Source organism: Rutilus rutilus (genome assembly GCF_951802725.1).
Source record: "Rutilus rutilus genome assembly, chromosome: 12".
In the NCBI taxonomy this organism is placed as follows: Eukaryota; Metazoa; Chordata; class Actinopteri; order Cypriniformes; family Leuciscidae; genus Rutilus; species Rutilus rutilus.
In genome coordinates, this window is record NC_140217.1 from 34615130 (window position 1) to 34629147 (window position 14018).

General features: G+C 37.9%; 1 protein-coding gene across 6 annotated transcripts in view; it reads right to left on the reverse strand.

The window, feature by feature from the left end:
* Positions 1 to 14018, reverse strand: part of igfn1.1 (immunoglobulin like and fibronectin type III domain containing 1, tandem duplicate 1) — a 28122-nt gene that overhangs the window by 5588 nt on the left and 8516 nt on the right. The window contains exons 3-18 of one of the 6 annotated variants that reach the window (XM_084425050.1): positions 13757 to 13786; positions 11808 to 11927; positions 10402 to 10541; positions 9879 to 9978; positions 9280 to 9321; positions 9081 to 9126; positions 8708 to 8888; positions 8475 to 8588; positions 7848 to 8016; positions 7095 to 7367; positions 5747 to 6538; positions 4857 to 4976; positions 3322 to 3696; positions 1124 to 1245; positions 421 to 565; positions 35 to 328 (exon numbers count right to left, since the gene is read on the reverse strand). In XM_084425050.1, coding sequence (XP_084281176.1) covers positions 35 to 328; positions 421 to 565; positions 1124 to 1245; positions 3322 to 3696; positions 4857 to 4976; positions 5747 to 6538; positions 7095 to 7367; positions 7848 to 8016; positions 8475 to 8588; positions 8708 to 8888; positions 9081 to 9126; positions 9280 to 9321; positions 9879 to 9978; positions 10402 to 10541; positions 11808 to 11927; positions 13757 to 13786 — 3063 coding nt within the window. The remainder of the gene's footprint in view (positions 1 to 34; positions 329 to 420; positions 566 to 1123; positions 1246 to 3321; positions 3697 to 4856; positions 4977 to 5746; positions 6539 to 7094; positions 7368 to 7847; positions 8017 to 8474; positions 8589 to 8707; positions 8889 to 9080; positions 9127 to 9279; positions 9322 to 9878; positions 9979 to 10401; positions 10542 to 11807; positions 11928 to 13756; positions 13787 to 14018) is intronic. The other 5 variants (XM_084425051.1, XM_084425052.1, XM_084425053.1 and 2 more) reach the window with 5 other exon arrangements.

Here is a 14018-nt window from a genome sequence, read left to right on the forward strand (position 1 = left end):
CAGCCTGTTTAATTAGTTCGCTTTTTTTACTTACCAAGTACAACTAGGCTAGAAAGGATTTCCACTGTGCCAAACTCATTTTTGATTTTGATTTTGATTTCCCCAGTGTCTTTACGCTGTAATTTGGTGAGAAGCAGACGGCTTTCACCCTCTGAAATCTCAATCTTGCAGTGAGCATCTGGCATGAGCTCTTCACCATCTTTGTACCACTGAATTTTGCATGGCTCACGGCCAATATATGGAACTTTAAAGGTGGCTTTCTGATTGTGTTTGATCACAATCGGTTTTGCAAATGCTTCAATTTCCTTGGCATCGAATCTTGGTGGATCTTAACACACAAACAGAATTATAAGTATAAACGTGAAATTCAGAACATTTGCATATGCATTAGCACAAATTAGCAGATGTTAGAAAACAAACCTTCAACTGCAATCACACATTCGGTTTTACGCCCATCAGCCTCAAATCGATATTTTCCAGAAAATTCTTCCGTTACTTTTGCAATTTTCAGTTTGTGAAGGACCCCGTCTTTACTGATGGTTATACCCTCAGTGGCGTCACCAATCTACAGAGAAAAGTAAAAAAACAGTGTAGATGTTAGTATACACACACCAAGGGACAGATTTATTACCAGCTTGGGCCAGAGCAAAACCTCTTTTGGCATTAAAAAATTACAGTCACGATTTACTAAAAACACACAGTGAAAATTGAAACGCTGAAAAGCCGTGGACAGGGTTATTTTTGTGGCTGACCTTATTGAATATAGGACTTTCCCTTTCAGACGCAAAATTTATGGGAGGAGAGTATTTAAATGAATCATGCAAGGTTTGCGCTAGTCAATTTACTGGTATTTGCACCATTATTTAACGGTCTTTAACTATGTCTTAAAACAGACGCTAATTTGAGCTGCTCTTGGTAGATCGCGTTGGTCATTATGGAAAGGATCCGGCTGCGTCTGTGTTCTTTAATTTGCGCATCGTCAGTAGATCATGCGCAGAACTTTCCACCCCCATCAGCGCTTTTTTTGGAATTGTGCTCTCATGCTATTTTCCCCTGTTTAGTAAATCTGGCCCCATATGCCATGTTATACTGTATATACATATATAATATGGCATCTTTATACCTCGTCGCCATCTTTGGACCAGACACCCTCACAGTCAGCACTGAGTTTGCAGACCAGTTCAGCCGCCTCTCCCACAATAGCTTTGCAGTCTTCCAGCCCAGCAGAAAAGTAAACACCAGGATCTGCAGGTGATTTGTGTATAAAAAAAAAAAATTAGATGCATGGGAATTATTATGGATTATTGTTCTAGCATGGTTATAATTTTGCTGCATTGCTATGTGAATTATAGTCCACTACTGTAGCAATTTTACAAAGGTTACATTTTACACGTATATATACACTACATATTTTACAGCATGTGTTAAAATACCTTAAACAAATGTCATTCAAATGTTAATGAGAGGTGTGTGGGGGATGGTGGGGGGTGAATCAGATGACCATTGTCTTGGCATTATCTTCTGTGCTGACTTCTTACAATCTGTATCTTCTTAGAGCCCATGTCATGATGATAATGATAATTATGAAGCATTTCTGAAGGGCTGCTACACATTTCAACTGACTTGTTTCGAACTGCATTGTACAGCCATTCTTTTCATTCCCATAGTGCATAATTATCACTTTTGGGTTAAGTTGTTTAGTTGAAATAATTCTCTGAATTAGCAGTCACTCTAACTATTCTTCAGCTTCACCACTACTGGGCAAATAATTGAAACCTTCTGCTTTTGGTTGTATTATCAAATATTGTTGCTTTTCTTATGACAATTAGAATACTTTCCAGTTCTTTTTCCATTTCGTATTGTTTATTCTCTGGACGCCATTCAAATAGAATGTGTTCTTGTGGTGAATTTGCTCTAAAATCTCCTGGTAAATGATTGAGTCACTTTCGTGTGAAGTGTTTTGGCTATTAATAACCTTGTTGGTATGACTTCTGTTTGAATCTTCGGGTCTTCTAAGGCACATCAAATCTTTGTCTTCTCATAAAGTTTCTGAGGTCATATTTGGTTGCGTTTATTATTATCAAGTCACAGTTCCACTGATTAGTGAGCAGGGTGATTTGCCTTTAGCAAGATGAGCAAGCGTGATGAGGACAATAAAGCGCATACTGATATACACAAACAGCAGACACACAAACAGTGCATAAGAAATATCTGGCATATTGCAGACTGGGTGGATACTATTTTTTTAAACCAAGTTATTATTGAATCTTACAAGAAAACATAATTTTTTTCCACAAAGGTATTGGTCCCCCCTCCGATTATATAATTTTTTTTTTTTTTTTTTTCATTTAATTTATTTTAAGGAATAGTTTACTCAGAGATGTCACTCCAAACCTGTGTAGTCCAAATCAATCCAAAACAGGCAATCCAATGAATTTATCACTTAATTTAAAATATAAAAAATTCAATAAAATAAAAAATGATATCCAGTACTGTGTGTGAGCATTCTTTCAGAATTATTTTGTCTACCAAAAAAAAAAAAAAAAAAAAAAAACCCAGCAAACAGGTTTGGAATAACATGAGGGTGAGTAAATAATGACCGAATTTTCATTTTTGGCTGAATTATTCCTTTATTAAACAAAGTTATCCAACACCCAATGTGAATTTTTTTTTTTTTAGAAACAATTCTCCTGCCTACTCAAATCAACTGAGCTTGTTCATCAGATATGCCTTCACAAAGTTTCAACAAGCACATTATGCTGAAGAAACTGCTGATATGAATATGCATATGCTTACAAAGCCAGTTCTATAGCTGTGGAACCCAAGGGCATAATCTTTAAATGAAGAGCGCTTGGGACAGTGGATCTGACAAAATTTCTCAATGGAAAGCCGTCAAATCTGTGGTGAGATGTTTGGTCCTGCAGAAATAAGATCCAACACACAAAGCATGTCTAATAGTTGAATTAAAGCTAATATATACATATATATATATATATATATATATATATATATATATATATATATATATATATATATATATAAAAAGAGACACACAGTAAATCCTTTGAGGATCCTGTGGTAGTACGACAATTAATTGTTTGATAACCACCCACTCAATTAAAGAAGTTTTCAGATAAACAATGTGCAAAAATGTCAAATGATGTGAAAGACTTGGAATAGAAAGTGTTTGGATAACTTTGTTTCAGATTATGTGATTGAATTGGACTCAGAGCTCCACAATTATTCCTGATTGTTCTGAATGACTGTGAATAATGACATTGCTTCTATGCAACTGTCACTGCAACTTCAAACATCTCTTACCAACAACTGTATCCGGAACCTGTTGGCCATGTTTTTTACGGCCTGAACGCTTGCCAGCTTTTGCTGACTCATCCTTTTCATCTTCAGCACCTTTTTCTTCCCCTGTAGCTTCAGTGCTGCCTCCTGTTGGGCCTCCGGGACCTGGTGGCTTCCCGGGTCCTGGTGGGTCCCCAGAACCTGATGGGCTGCCAGAACCTGGTGCGCTACCGGACCCGGATGGGTTCTCGGAACCTGAAGGGTTGTCAGAACCTGATGGGTTTCCTGAACCTGATGGGTTTCCTGAACCTGATGGGTTTCCTGAACCTGATGGGTTACCGGAACCTGATGGGTTGCCAGACCCTGATGGGGTTTCTTTATCTGATGGGTTACCTCCACCTTCAATCATGCCATTTGGTCAGTCGTGAAGCATTTTGAAGATTGACATTAATAAAATAAAGAGGGTTGAAAAGAACATTTAGGATAAAAAGAAGAACACACAACAAAGAAGAACATTTAAGAGAACAGTGGCAAAAACCACCACAAAAATGCAAACAATGAACATTTTCAGAGGTCCAGTCTCTAAACATGCTTTAGAGTGAGTGTATGTACACTAGTTTTGTTTCTGTTGTGTCATGAAGGGTTATTCCAACCACAATGAAATCTCATTGGTCCAAAATCCTGCTACACATATCTGTGTATTATGCATATTATATATTATAAATCAATTTATCAAGATCAAGATTTATATGTCATAGTACTATTAATGACTTTTTTTTTTTTTACAAGAACGTTTCCAGAAAATTCCAGAAAACATAAAAAAAAAAAAAGAAATCCAGAAAACATAACATGTTTTGTTTCCATAACAAAAATGATGCACAACCAATCAGAACATGATGTTATGCAGAGCTTGATATGTGGCCAATGAGATTTCACAGTGGGCGGGGCTACCCAGTGTGGCACCACAGATATAGAAACCAAACAACCAGAATATTGTTTTCGAAACGTTACACACTGACTCTGAAAAACACTGACACACCACACAAAAACACACAATACAGGTACACGAACAACAAATAAAGAAACAAACAAACAATGAAGACAGACAAACCGAGCCGCACATTAAGCTGGTTTGCGAATTTGTGTGGTAGAATATACATTTTGAAAAATGTTAATTTTATCGAACATTCGATGGTAGAGAAAATGAAAAAGATTTATTTTTTGATGTAGAATTTTTAGTCATTTTACTGGTTCATATTATTGGAAATTGCATTATTCTCTCCTCTCCTCTGTTTTCCCCTATGTTAAAAGTAGTATTACTTAAATATACACATTAATTATTCGTAATCACTGAATATTAATAATCATGCTTAATTATTATATATAAAAAAAAGTTAATTCACATCAAATGTTCTGTTAAGAGTTTATGTCATTCAAGAAATTTTTTTGGGGTTTGTGTTACTGTTGATACTTAATGGAAAAGACACTTTTTTGTTAAAAAACACTATTTAGTTTCTGTAATCATTTTAATTGGATTTAGTGTCATCCCACACTCTTACCAATCACCGTGTCTGGTATCAGTGGGCCTTGTCTTACACGGGTACGGCCCACAGCTTCCCCTTCCTGCTTACAATGCTCCTTGTTCACATCTGGAACTGGGCTGGGTGTGTTTGAGTTTCCTATCATGATTTTTGATGTAAACTGTAAATTAATCAACATAGGATGTGTAACGATTTGATTGTGTGTGTGTGTGTGTGTGTGTGTGTGTGTGTCCCACTTGAGCTAAAAAACACCTGCAGGATGTAGGTATGTTATGATGATAACTGCTTATGTTTGTGCAGAGTAAAATCCGCTTATAAGCAAAGATGTTGCACAAAACAAAGTTATATTGCAAAAGCCTGTTAAATGATGGCAAAAAAGTATTTAAAAGGGTATCAAAATTGCTGTTGATTTTAGAGTTGAATAGAGTGTGTATGTATATAGCTTTGTTTCAAATTACATAACATTAAATAATATACATGACAGTATGATAGTAGACTTTTACATTATCAAAAAAAATCTACTTCAAATAAATGCTGTTTTTATTTACTTTCTATTCATGATTCTAATTCATCGGGATTGTGTGACACTGAAGACTGGAGTAATGATGCTGAAAATTCAGCTTTGCCATCACAGAAATAAATTACATTTTAAAATATATTTAAATTGAAAATATTTTAAATTGTATCAGTCTTTTACAATATTGCTGTTTTTACTGTGTTTTTGGTCAAAATTAAATAATAAATGTCAAGATGATTGCAGACCTCTGGTTTAAAGTTTGGCCTGTTCTGCTCTTCTGTAAGAACCAACCACTTTTGCCATGTTACAGTACATATTTTTAAAATAAGAGATTAAAGCGAGAAGAAATCTAGCGTAAATATGTTTTGTGTCTCCTTGTATAATTTCTTACCTATAACAGTCTCGGGTACAAGAGGTCCTGCTCGCTGACGCTTTCTGTCTTCTTTGTCACCTCCTCCGTCACCACCAGAGCCATCAGCTCCTCCAGCCCCACCAGCAGCTCCAGCTCCACCAGCACCACCGGCTCCTCCAGGACCTCCAGCTCCATCAGCTCCTCCAGCCCCTCCGGCTCCTCCAGGACCTCCAGCTCCATCAGCTCCACCCGCCCCTCCGGCTCCACCGGCTCCACCGGCACCACCCACCCCTCCAGCTGCACCGGCTCCTCCAGCTCCAGCCTTCTCAAGCATTGCTGCCTGTGCAGCCATTGCAGCAGCTGCCGCAGCCCCCGCCGCAGCAGATTGCTCAGCACTCAGGCCTTCACTTAAGGCCTTGAGTTCAGCCTGCTTCCTGGCCTCCTCCTGAGCTTCGGCTTTGGCTTTGGCTGCAGCAGCCCGTGCCGCTGCATCTGCCGCAGCTTTAGCATCAGCCTCAGATAGACCTTTGGCTTTAGCTGCAGCAAGAGCATCTTCTGAAGCTTTAGCAGCAGATGCGGCCGCGGTAGCTGCAGCCGCCTGAGCGGCCGCTTTTGCTGCTTCGGCTTCAGCTTTGGCTTTGGCTTTGGCTTCAGCTTGAGCTGCCTCTCGTTCAGCCTGGAGTTTCTTAGCTGCCTCCAAAGATTCTGCCATCTCTTTCTTGTGCTTTTCAGCCTGCTCAGCAGCAATCTTCTCCAAGTCGTCTCCACCACCGCCTGCCTGAGTGGTTTTACGGGCTTTCTTCTTTCCCTTTGTTGCAGGATCTTTGTCAGCTGGTGTGGAAACAATATTACCAATAGATTCAGTTAGTGCTTATTACATTTATTAAGGATTTACATCATGTTAATTTGACACAAACGATTATTACAAAAATAAAATAAAACAAACAATAGATAGTCTTTATTTGTGGACAAATCTTGAAAATATTGACATGCTATTATTTGTGATCAACAAATCAAAATTTGAATCGATTTTTAAAATAATTGACAAACATATGTTCTAATAAAAGGGCTGGGATCATTTGTGATTGATTATTAATCTGCATATCATACAATTATTAAAATAATTTTTCCTCACCACATTTTTTAATTCATCTAAAACGACTCGACGGATAAATCAATCTCTATAAATCAATAAATCAATCTCTATAAATCCCTCCTTTCAGACGTCCCAGTCTGTTACGATTGGACAGGGAATATTTGAAAAGGGAATATTTGAAAAACCATAATAAGGGCACTTTAATTAATCCGCATGATGATGTATTTAATTGTATTACATTTTTATCAATTGACACAACTTTTTTCTAATAATTGAAAAGGTTGTACTTACCTTCTACAATCAGCCAAGCACTGCAAGACTTAATGCCGGCTAGAGCAGCATAGATTCCAGCATCCAAAGGCATACAATCAATGATTTTCAGACGGTGGATCAGTTTATCCTCTGAAGAAGTAATCTCATATTTTTCATTGTTAGAAAGAGGTGTATTTTTTAGGGTCCAAACTATCTCATTAATGGGCTGAGATAAGACACACTCAAAGATGGCATCCTCTCTCTCTTGGGCCGTCACCTCCTTAATCTTCAGGGCAAAGTCCACAGGGGGAACTGTGTGTTAAATATGGATAAGCACACATTAGTCAATCCATGGTGGCATTATGCATTCTGTGAGAGCGCTGCTGAGTGTTTTGGATGCTGGTGTACTGGTGTCTCCACTAGGCTTAATTTTCAATGGAAATACACTAGTAAAAAAAATTGCTTAGGGTATTAATATTATTATGATGTTAGAGTAGAAGCAAAACATGATTTAAATTAGCAGACCAGAGACCAGAAACATCACATTCTGAATTTAATATAACTTTCGCAAGTGCGACCAAACAGATGCATCCAGTGTAGACAGCTCCATTGATTATAATGGAATCGATTTAGTTTTGATGCATCACGGCACTTAGCTCACATCCAGTGTGTGTGGACGTGGTTAACCAGCTAGACCAGCATCAAAGCAGCATAGACCGGCATGGGAATTCATGCTGGTCTTTTCAGCAGAGGGTTTAATGACAAATAAACAAATGTGGTGTGAAAACGTACTCTTGAAATCCGTTGAAAAGACATTGACACCCTCAACATCCACCTGATAGATTCCTGCATCTTCTGGATTGAGATTTCTAACAGTGAAGACATACTTCTTGCCCACTTGTTTTAGACCGTGTTTCATTTCAGCTTCAGCTTCGCTGGTGAATGGAATCATGACACCATCCTGAACAAAAGGGAAAAAAACTTTTTTGCATGTTTTCTCTATATATTTTTGCAAAGTATTTTCATTTGCAAAATATGTGCAATATCAGAAACCTGCATAGCCATGCCAAAATGATAAATAAATGTAATGTAACCAGCTAACAAAATTGTAGTCAACATAATTCAATTAATTTCGGGTTGGGTGAATTCAGTACAATGGCAGTACGCCACCTACTGGACTGAAGTGTGAAGCACTGGATGGAGCGCTGGAGGGCAAATATGTCCACCACAATTCTTCTGTTAAAATTTCTTAAATGACAAATGTTTTTTTGTTTTTACTTGTATATGAAGCAATAGTTAGTGGCTGTCTGTCGATTGTCAGAGACAATTTCAATGTGTCTCTTCATATGCTCAATATCATGCATTGATTGTTTGTAACTAGCATTGATTTACTATATCACACCTTAACACAGTTCTCACCTTGTACAGAAAAATGCGACTGTTGGGGTCTTTGAGCTCCATTTCCAGTTCAAAGGATGCAGCACCCTCAGGCTTCACCTCAATGGGTTTGAGATTACTGAGATGTTGGATGAACTAAATCAGTGAAACAAAGAGAACAGAACAATTTGTCTCCCCATGCAGTTGAGCATCCAGTCATGAAAATGTGAAAGCAATTCTTTGTGAAACCTTCTGTCATCCTGGCAGCTCTTTACCTGTGCCTGCTCCTCTTCCCTTTCCTTCTTCATCTGGACCAGTTTCTTTAGCATGCCACGGAAATCAGTGATTTTATACTCAGAGCAAATCCTTTCATAGTCTTTCTTCTCAGCACTCATCAGCAATTCCCAAACTGAGTCGTCAATGTCACCTTCCTTTTTCTCCTCACTTTTGCCAGCACTTTAAAAAGATTGTGATGACAAATATGAGGCCAAATGCTAGCACTTAACTGGGTTAACGTGACTGATGTTATAATATGAGATGGGCTAATTAACTATGGCAAGAATCATGCGTATGAATAGACCCTAATGAGAAACTGCACAGCTGATAACATGGCATTACTGTGTAATGTAATGGAAACAAATGTCTCACCCTTTCCTGAGCCTCTTTCTAAACGTTGCTGGGTCACCTGCTACAGCTTCAAAATGCAATCAACAAACAGAAAGAAATGAATGCTTATGTGCGCCATACTAGATGTCACACAAATCCCATTAAATCGCTTTTGGTATAAAGAACTGCCATCCTAACCTGAAGAAAGTCCACTAGCAATATGGTGCCACAATTATCTTACCTTCTTCAGCCTGTTTCATTGCTTTGTCTTTTTTGAATCCAACTAAAAAGAAAAAGAAAATTTTGTGTTTGGACCTTTTTTTCTCTGTTACTTGCTCTACTTTTTTGTGAATAGAGGGGTCATCGGATGCCCATTTTCCACAAGTTGGTGTGATTCTTTAGGGTCTTCATGTAAAGTTTGTAACCTACTTTGGTTCCTCAATGGTTGTGTAAAACAACACCCTTTTTACCTCCTCAAAGACAGCTCTGTTCACAGCGGCCCGTTTCGGTGCATGTCTCTTTAAATGACAATGAGCAACTGCTCACCCCACCCCTTTCTTCCGTGGGGGGTGTCGACACAATATTGCCTTGTCAGACAGTATACTGAGGGAAATCTGCTAATACGGGACAGTCGATCAGTGGTCGTGGGCGGAGCATGAGAAATATGACATCATATTGCTCAATCCAAACGGCTTGATTATTGAGAGTGTTTAGGCTTTTTGAGGATTAAAAAAAAAGGGGTGAATGGATTTTTTTCATCGTATGTTGACACATTTAAATGCAAACACCATATAAAAGTGAATTTTGCATCCGACGACCCCTTTAAGAAATGTATCCTACCTTCAATGATATTTAGGACAACAGTGCAAACAGCCTTCCCATATTCATTTAAGGCGTAGCATTTATAAGTGTCGGCTTCATCACCACTGACTTTAGGTATCTGCAAGTAAATAATCAGAGAAATGGGTTCGTAGCTTTGATTAATCTTGCATAATAATTGAATAACAATGATAATGAAATTAACATTTAAAGGTAAAGTGTGTAATGTCTGAGAATTGTAAAAATAGTAATGACTGTTTCCAAACAGGAAACCTCTACCCCTGGGCAGCAAACAAGATGTCCCGCCCCAAAGTTGTGCCATTGGTTGTAACAATGTTGCTGTGTTAGGCTGCTCAAACAACAGAAAACAATGCCTTGATGGCACAGAGAAACTGAATTTGCACTATCCGAGGGAATGAACCTACGAATGAGTCTCTTCATATTAATCTGAGATATAAGACATATATTTTATAATTAAAACATTGCACACTTCACCTTAAATATTGAGCAGTAGTTTAAAGTAAGGCTAAAAGCCTGTGCATACCTCCAAAGTGTGTTCACCAGTTGTGGGGTCAAATTTGTTCTGAAACTTTTGTGGATCATTCATTTCTCCTTTAGCTCTACGCCAGGATACAGTGGGTGTTGGATTTCCAGACACTTTGGCTTTAAAAATGGCCAGCTTTCCTGTTTTACAAAGATTTAAATTTGAATTCTTTATTAGGCAAATATTGAAAGGCTTTCAAAAACAAATTGTGAAAATTATTGGGGTGTAGTATTCTTTTTTCAGAAGTCAACATAACTCTTGTGCCTTGACATCACTGTCCTTGTTATGTCAAATGTGTGCTGGGCAGTTAATTACAGATTTTACAGTAATCTTACTTTCGTTTTTTTACAATTATGTGTACATTTATTTGTCCAGGTACTTGTAAAAAGTTTGTACACACTTAACTAAATTTATGCATCTCCATTATTAAAAATGGTTGATGGCTTGAATGCTTGAAATTAGTTTTGTAGGCAAACATAAATTGAGCCTATGTGTGAATTTCTGTATAAAACAAACATTTGAATAACAAGTCAAACAAGTACCCGGCATACTGTAGACTATTTAAAATACATCCCAGTTGGTTGGGTAGATATCCAGAGAACTAGCAATATTTCATAGTTTTACCCCTAGTTTCACAGACAAGGCTTAAGCCTAGTCCCAGACTAAAATGCATGTCATATCTCAAAATATGTCGGTGCAATTGTTTTGTCTCAAGATGCACACCAGTAAAGGTTTTTTTTTTTTTTTTTTTTTTAAGGCATGTTTATAAAAGCTACTTAAATGTCCTAATTGAACTAAGGCCTAAGCCTGGCTTAATCTAAACCCTGTCTGTGAAAACAGGCCTTAATGACTTTATTATTCTTATGAAATGGGGAAAATAGCAATGATCAAAATGAGTGCGTTAGAAAAGGTTACAGTTTTGACACTAGTGAGTTTTTTTTTCTGAGTGGATCTTAATTATTGCAGTACCACAATAGCAAAGTCAAATAGTTTAAAACCAGGGACAATAAATTGCAAAAAAATCCATAGCTTGAAAGGTCAGACGTCATTATAAGCGTAAATGAAAGCATGCATTACACATTTGTGGTCTTGCTCTGTGCATTTCAAACTAGCATGAAATGGGATATATGCTATTTGATTTCCTTCCCTCTGTGCATATATAGCTGTAGTCACATGTTAAAGCGGTAGGACAAGCAGCAAACCTGATAAATCACTCATACTGTAAGTCCGTGTTAAGTCTGTGTAGCTGCACAGCTTAGACATTTAGGGCAGTAAATATGTGTGGTAATCCTCTGTACGTGCTCATAGCTTGTTAATTTCACATCCAGGATCGTTTAGCTCTCAACTGTCACCTCTAATCATATTTGCATTCACTTTTGCAGTTTCTTCTCTTTTAATGTGCTTACCTTCTTGAATGGTTAAAGCGATGGGTTTACGTGTGAAGTCGGGAGTTGTCATCCCCTCAGGAAGTTCCTCAACATACTGTGTTATCATAACACCAGGAACCTTAGATCTCCTTTTGATGCCTGAGAGAATCCACATTCAGGGTACAATGTCAGAACTTTGGGGGGAAACAACAAAACAGCAGGTGCACAGTGACGTAACATGCTGACTGAATCATATGCATGAATGTCTAGCCTATGTAAAACAATTTTTTACAAAACTGTGTACAAAATACCATACATTTCAAGTTGGCGTTGAAATGTTTCGAGGAGATAATATCTAAGACATCCAATGATATTTGAACCATTCTTGTTATTAACTAAAAAGATATTCTTGTTTTGCAATTTTTTTAAAATAGAGGAAAGAAATGGGGAAGTTGTCACTTCAGGGAATATTTCTCAGAGTAGGCTTATTTTTGAAAGTGTAGTCATTTGCCTTAAATTTATACCATTATTACCCAAAAGATGTAGTTCACTGAACACGCGTTGAACTTTGTGACCTTTCCTGTAATGAGATATGTTGACACACTATAGCCTAGTCTCGCGTAGTCAGATCTTTGCCTAGCGTCTCCTGCCCATATATTTAGGTATGCAGATTCTAATAGCTGAACACATGCAGACAAACTTTTGGCAGAGTTTGCTTTATTCAACCTGAGGGTGGCGCTCTAATGTTGATTGACAGGCTTTAAATACACAAGAGGCATGCATACGTGTAGAACGCTAGCTTAGAATTGCCTTAATGTAGTATTGCCTACAGATTTTGTTCTAGAATAGTCTATTACAACTTATGGAGGACTTCCAGTGAGGAAAAGAGACAAACATAAAACAAACACAGCATAATGAAGGCTATTCACATGAGCAACATGAGTTTCAATTAAAGGATTTATACTTTCATTTATTTGATACGTTACTCCACATATCATATACACATAACTGAAGCGGATTGATATCGTCTTTGTCGGGAGCGGGGTTCAGGCTACGTCAGGTAAGGTAAAAATAACCCGGGCAGTCTGAAATCCGCCCCATTAGACCTTATTCACAGAAGCACCCTGATTTCTATCGGGAATGAAAGAGGCTGTGAGGGATAGACATAGACATGCATCTCTTGAATGGGTTGTACTGTTATTTAATGTGTTTTGGATTGTTCTGCTGACGAAAAACTGCAAAAATAGCCTATCTTTTGTCAACGTCAGTAGACAAAAAACTCCATACAATATTTAAGATGTGGAAAATTATAAGTGTTCTAGAAGTTTCATGCAGCTTTTTACAGAGGGTGCCATTGAAAACACGGTAAGTCTATCCCACACAGCCTCGCTTTCATAGCGCTGCTCTTAATAAGGTCCATGGCTCTTAATAGAGCATGCTGCAGTTCCATTTTTCACCACAGATTTACATTGGAAAATTGTGGGGCGCTGTAGAGCTGGGAATGGGGAGGACTCAGGCACCATCTGCCACGCAATGTAATATATCCTGCTAACTGTATTTGTTACTGAATGCAGTACAATTTACAATTTATTATTGATTCAGTTTAATAGAGGTCTTTGTTTTGGATGAATATTTTTGGTGGTGCCCTTCACTGCCCCTACAGAAGAGCTTCGGCTGCCTTTGCTTAACGATAGCTGTGAACATCACTAACTTTTTTAAAACATAGCATTTAGTTCTCCTCTAAGGCGACAATTGCTGCAGAATCGGAACTTTTAAACATGTTTTTTGTCCCTGGCAGACCGTTAAAGATCGCCACACACTATAGGCTCCCAGATAACCTCCAGAAGTCAGCCAATCAGATTCAGAATGACAGCAATCTGAACATTCATATGCATCGTTTGACTGGATATCATGATATGATATGATATGATATACTGGATATCATGACATGCATGCAAATTCAGGTTGCTGTCATTCAATTACCTTACCTTGTCTCTTAGGAGGTAGAATTTCCAGTCCTGGTACAGTATAGCCACAACATTACAGTACAACAGCAACAAAGGAAGGGGAAACAAAGAAGGAGAACACAAAATTGTGAATCCTGGCTTCTTTTTTTTTTTTTTGACAGGATTACGGACAAACACAAATGTAGGCTACTCAAAAATACAACTAAAAAACACAGGACAAGGGAGAAGACGGGGAGATTAAAGCAATAAAACATAATTATTCAATCCACTAAGGGGTTGAATG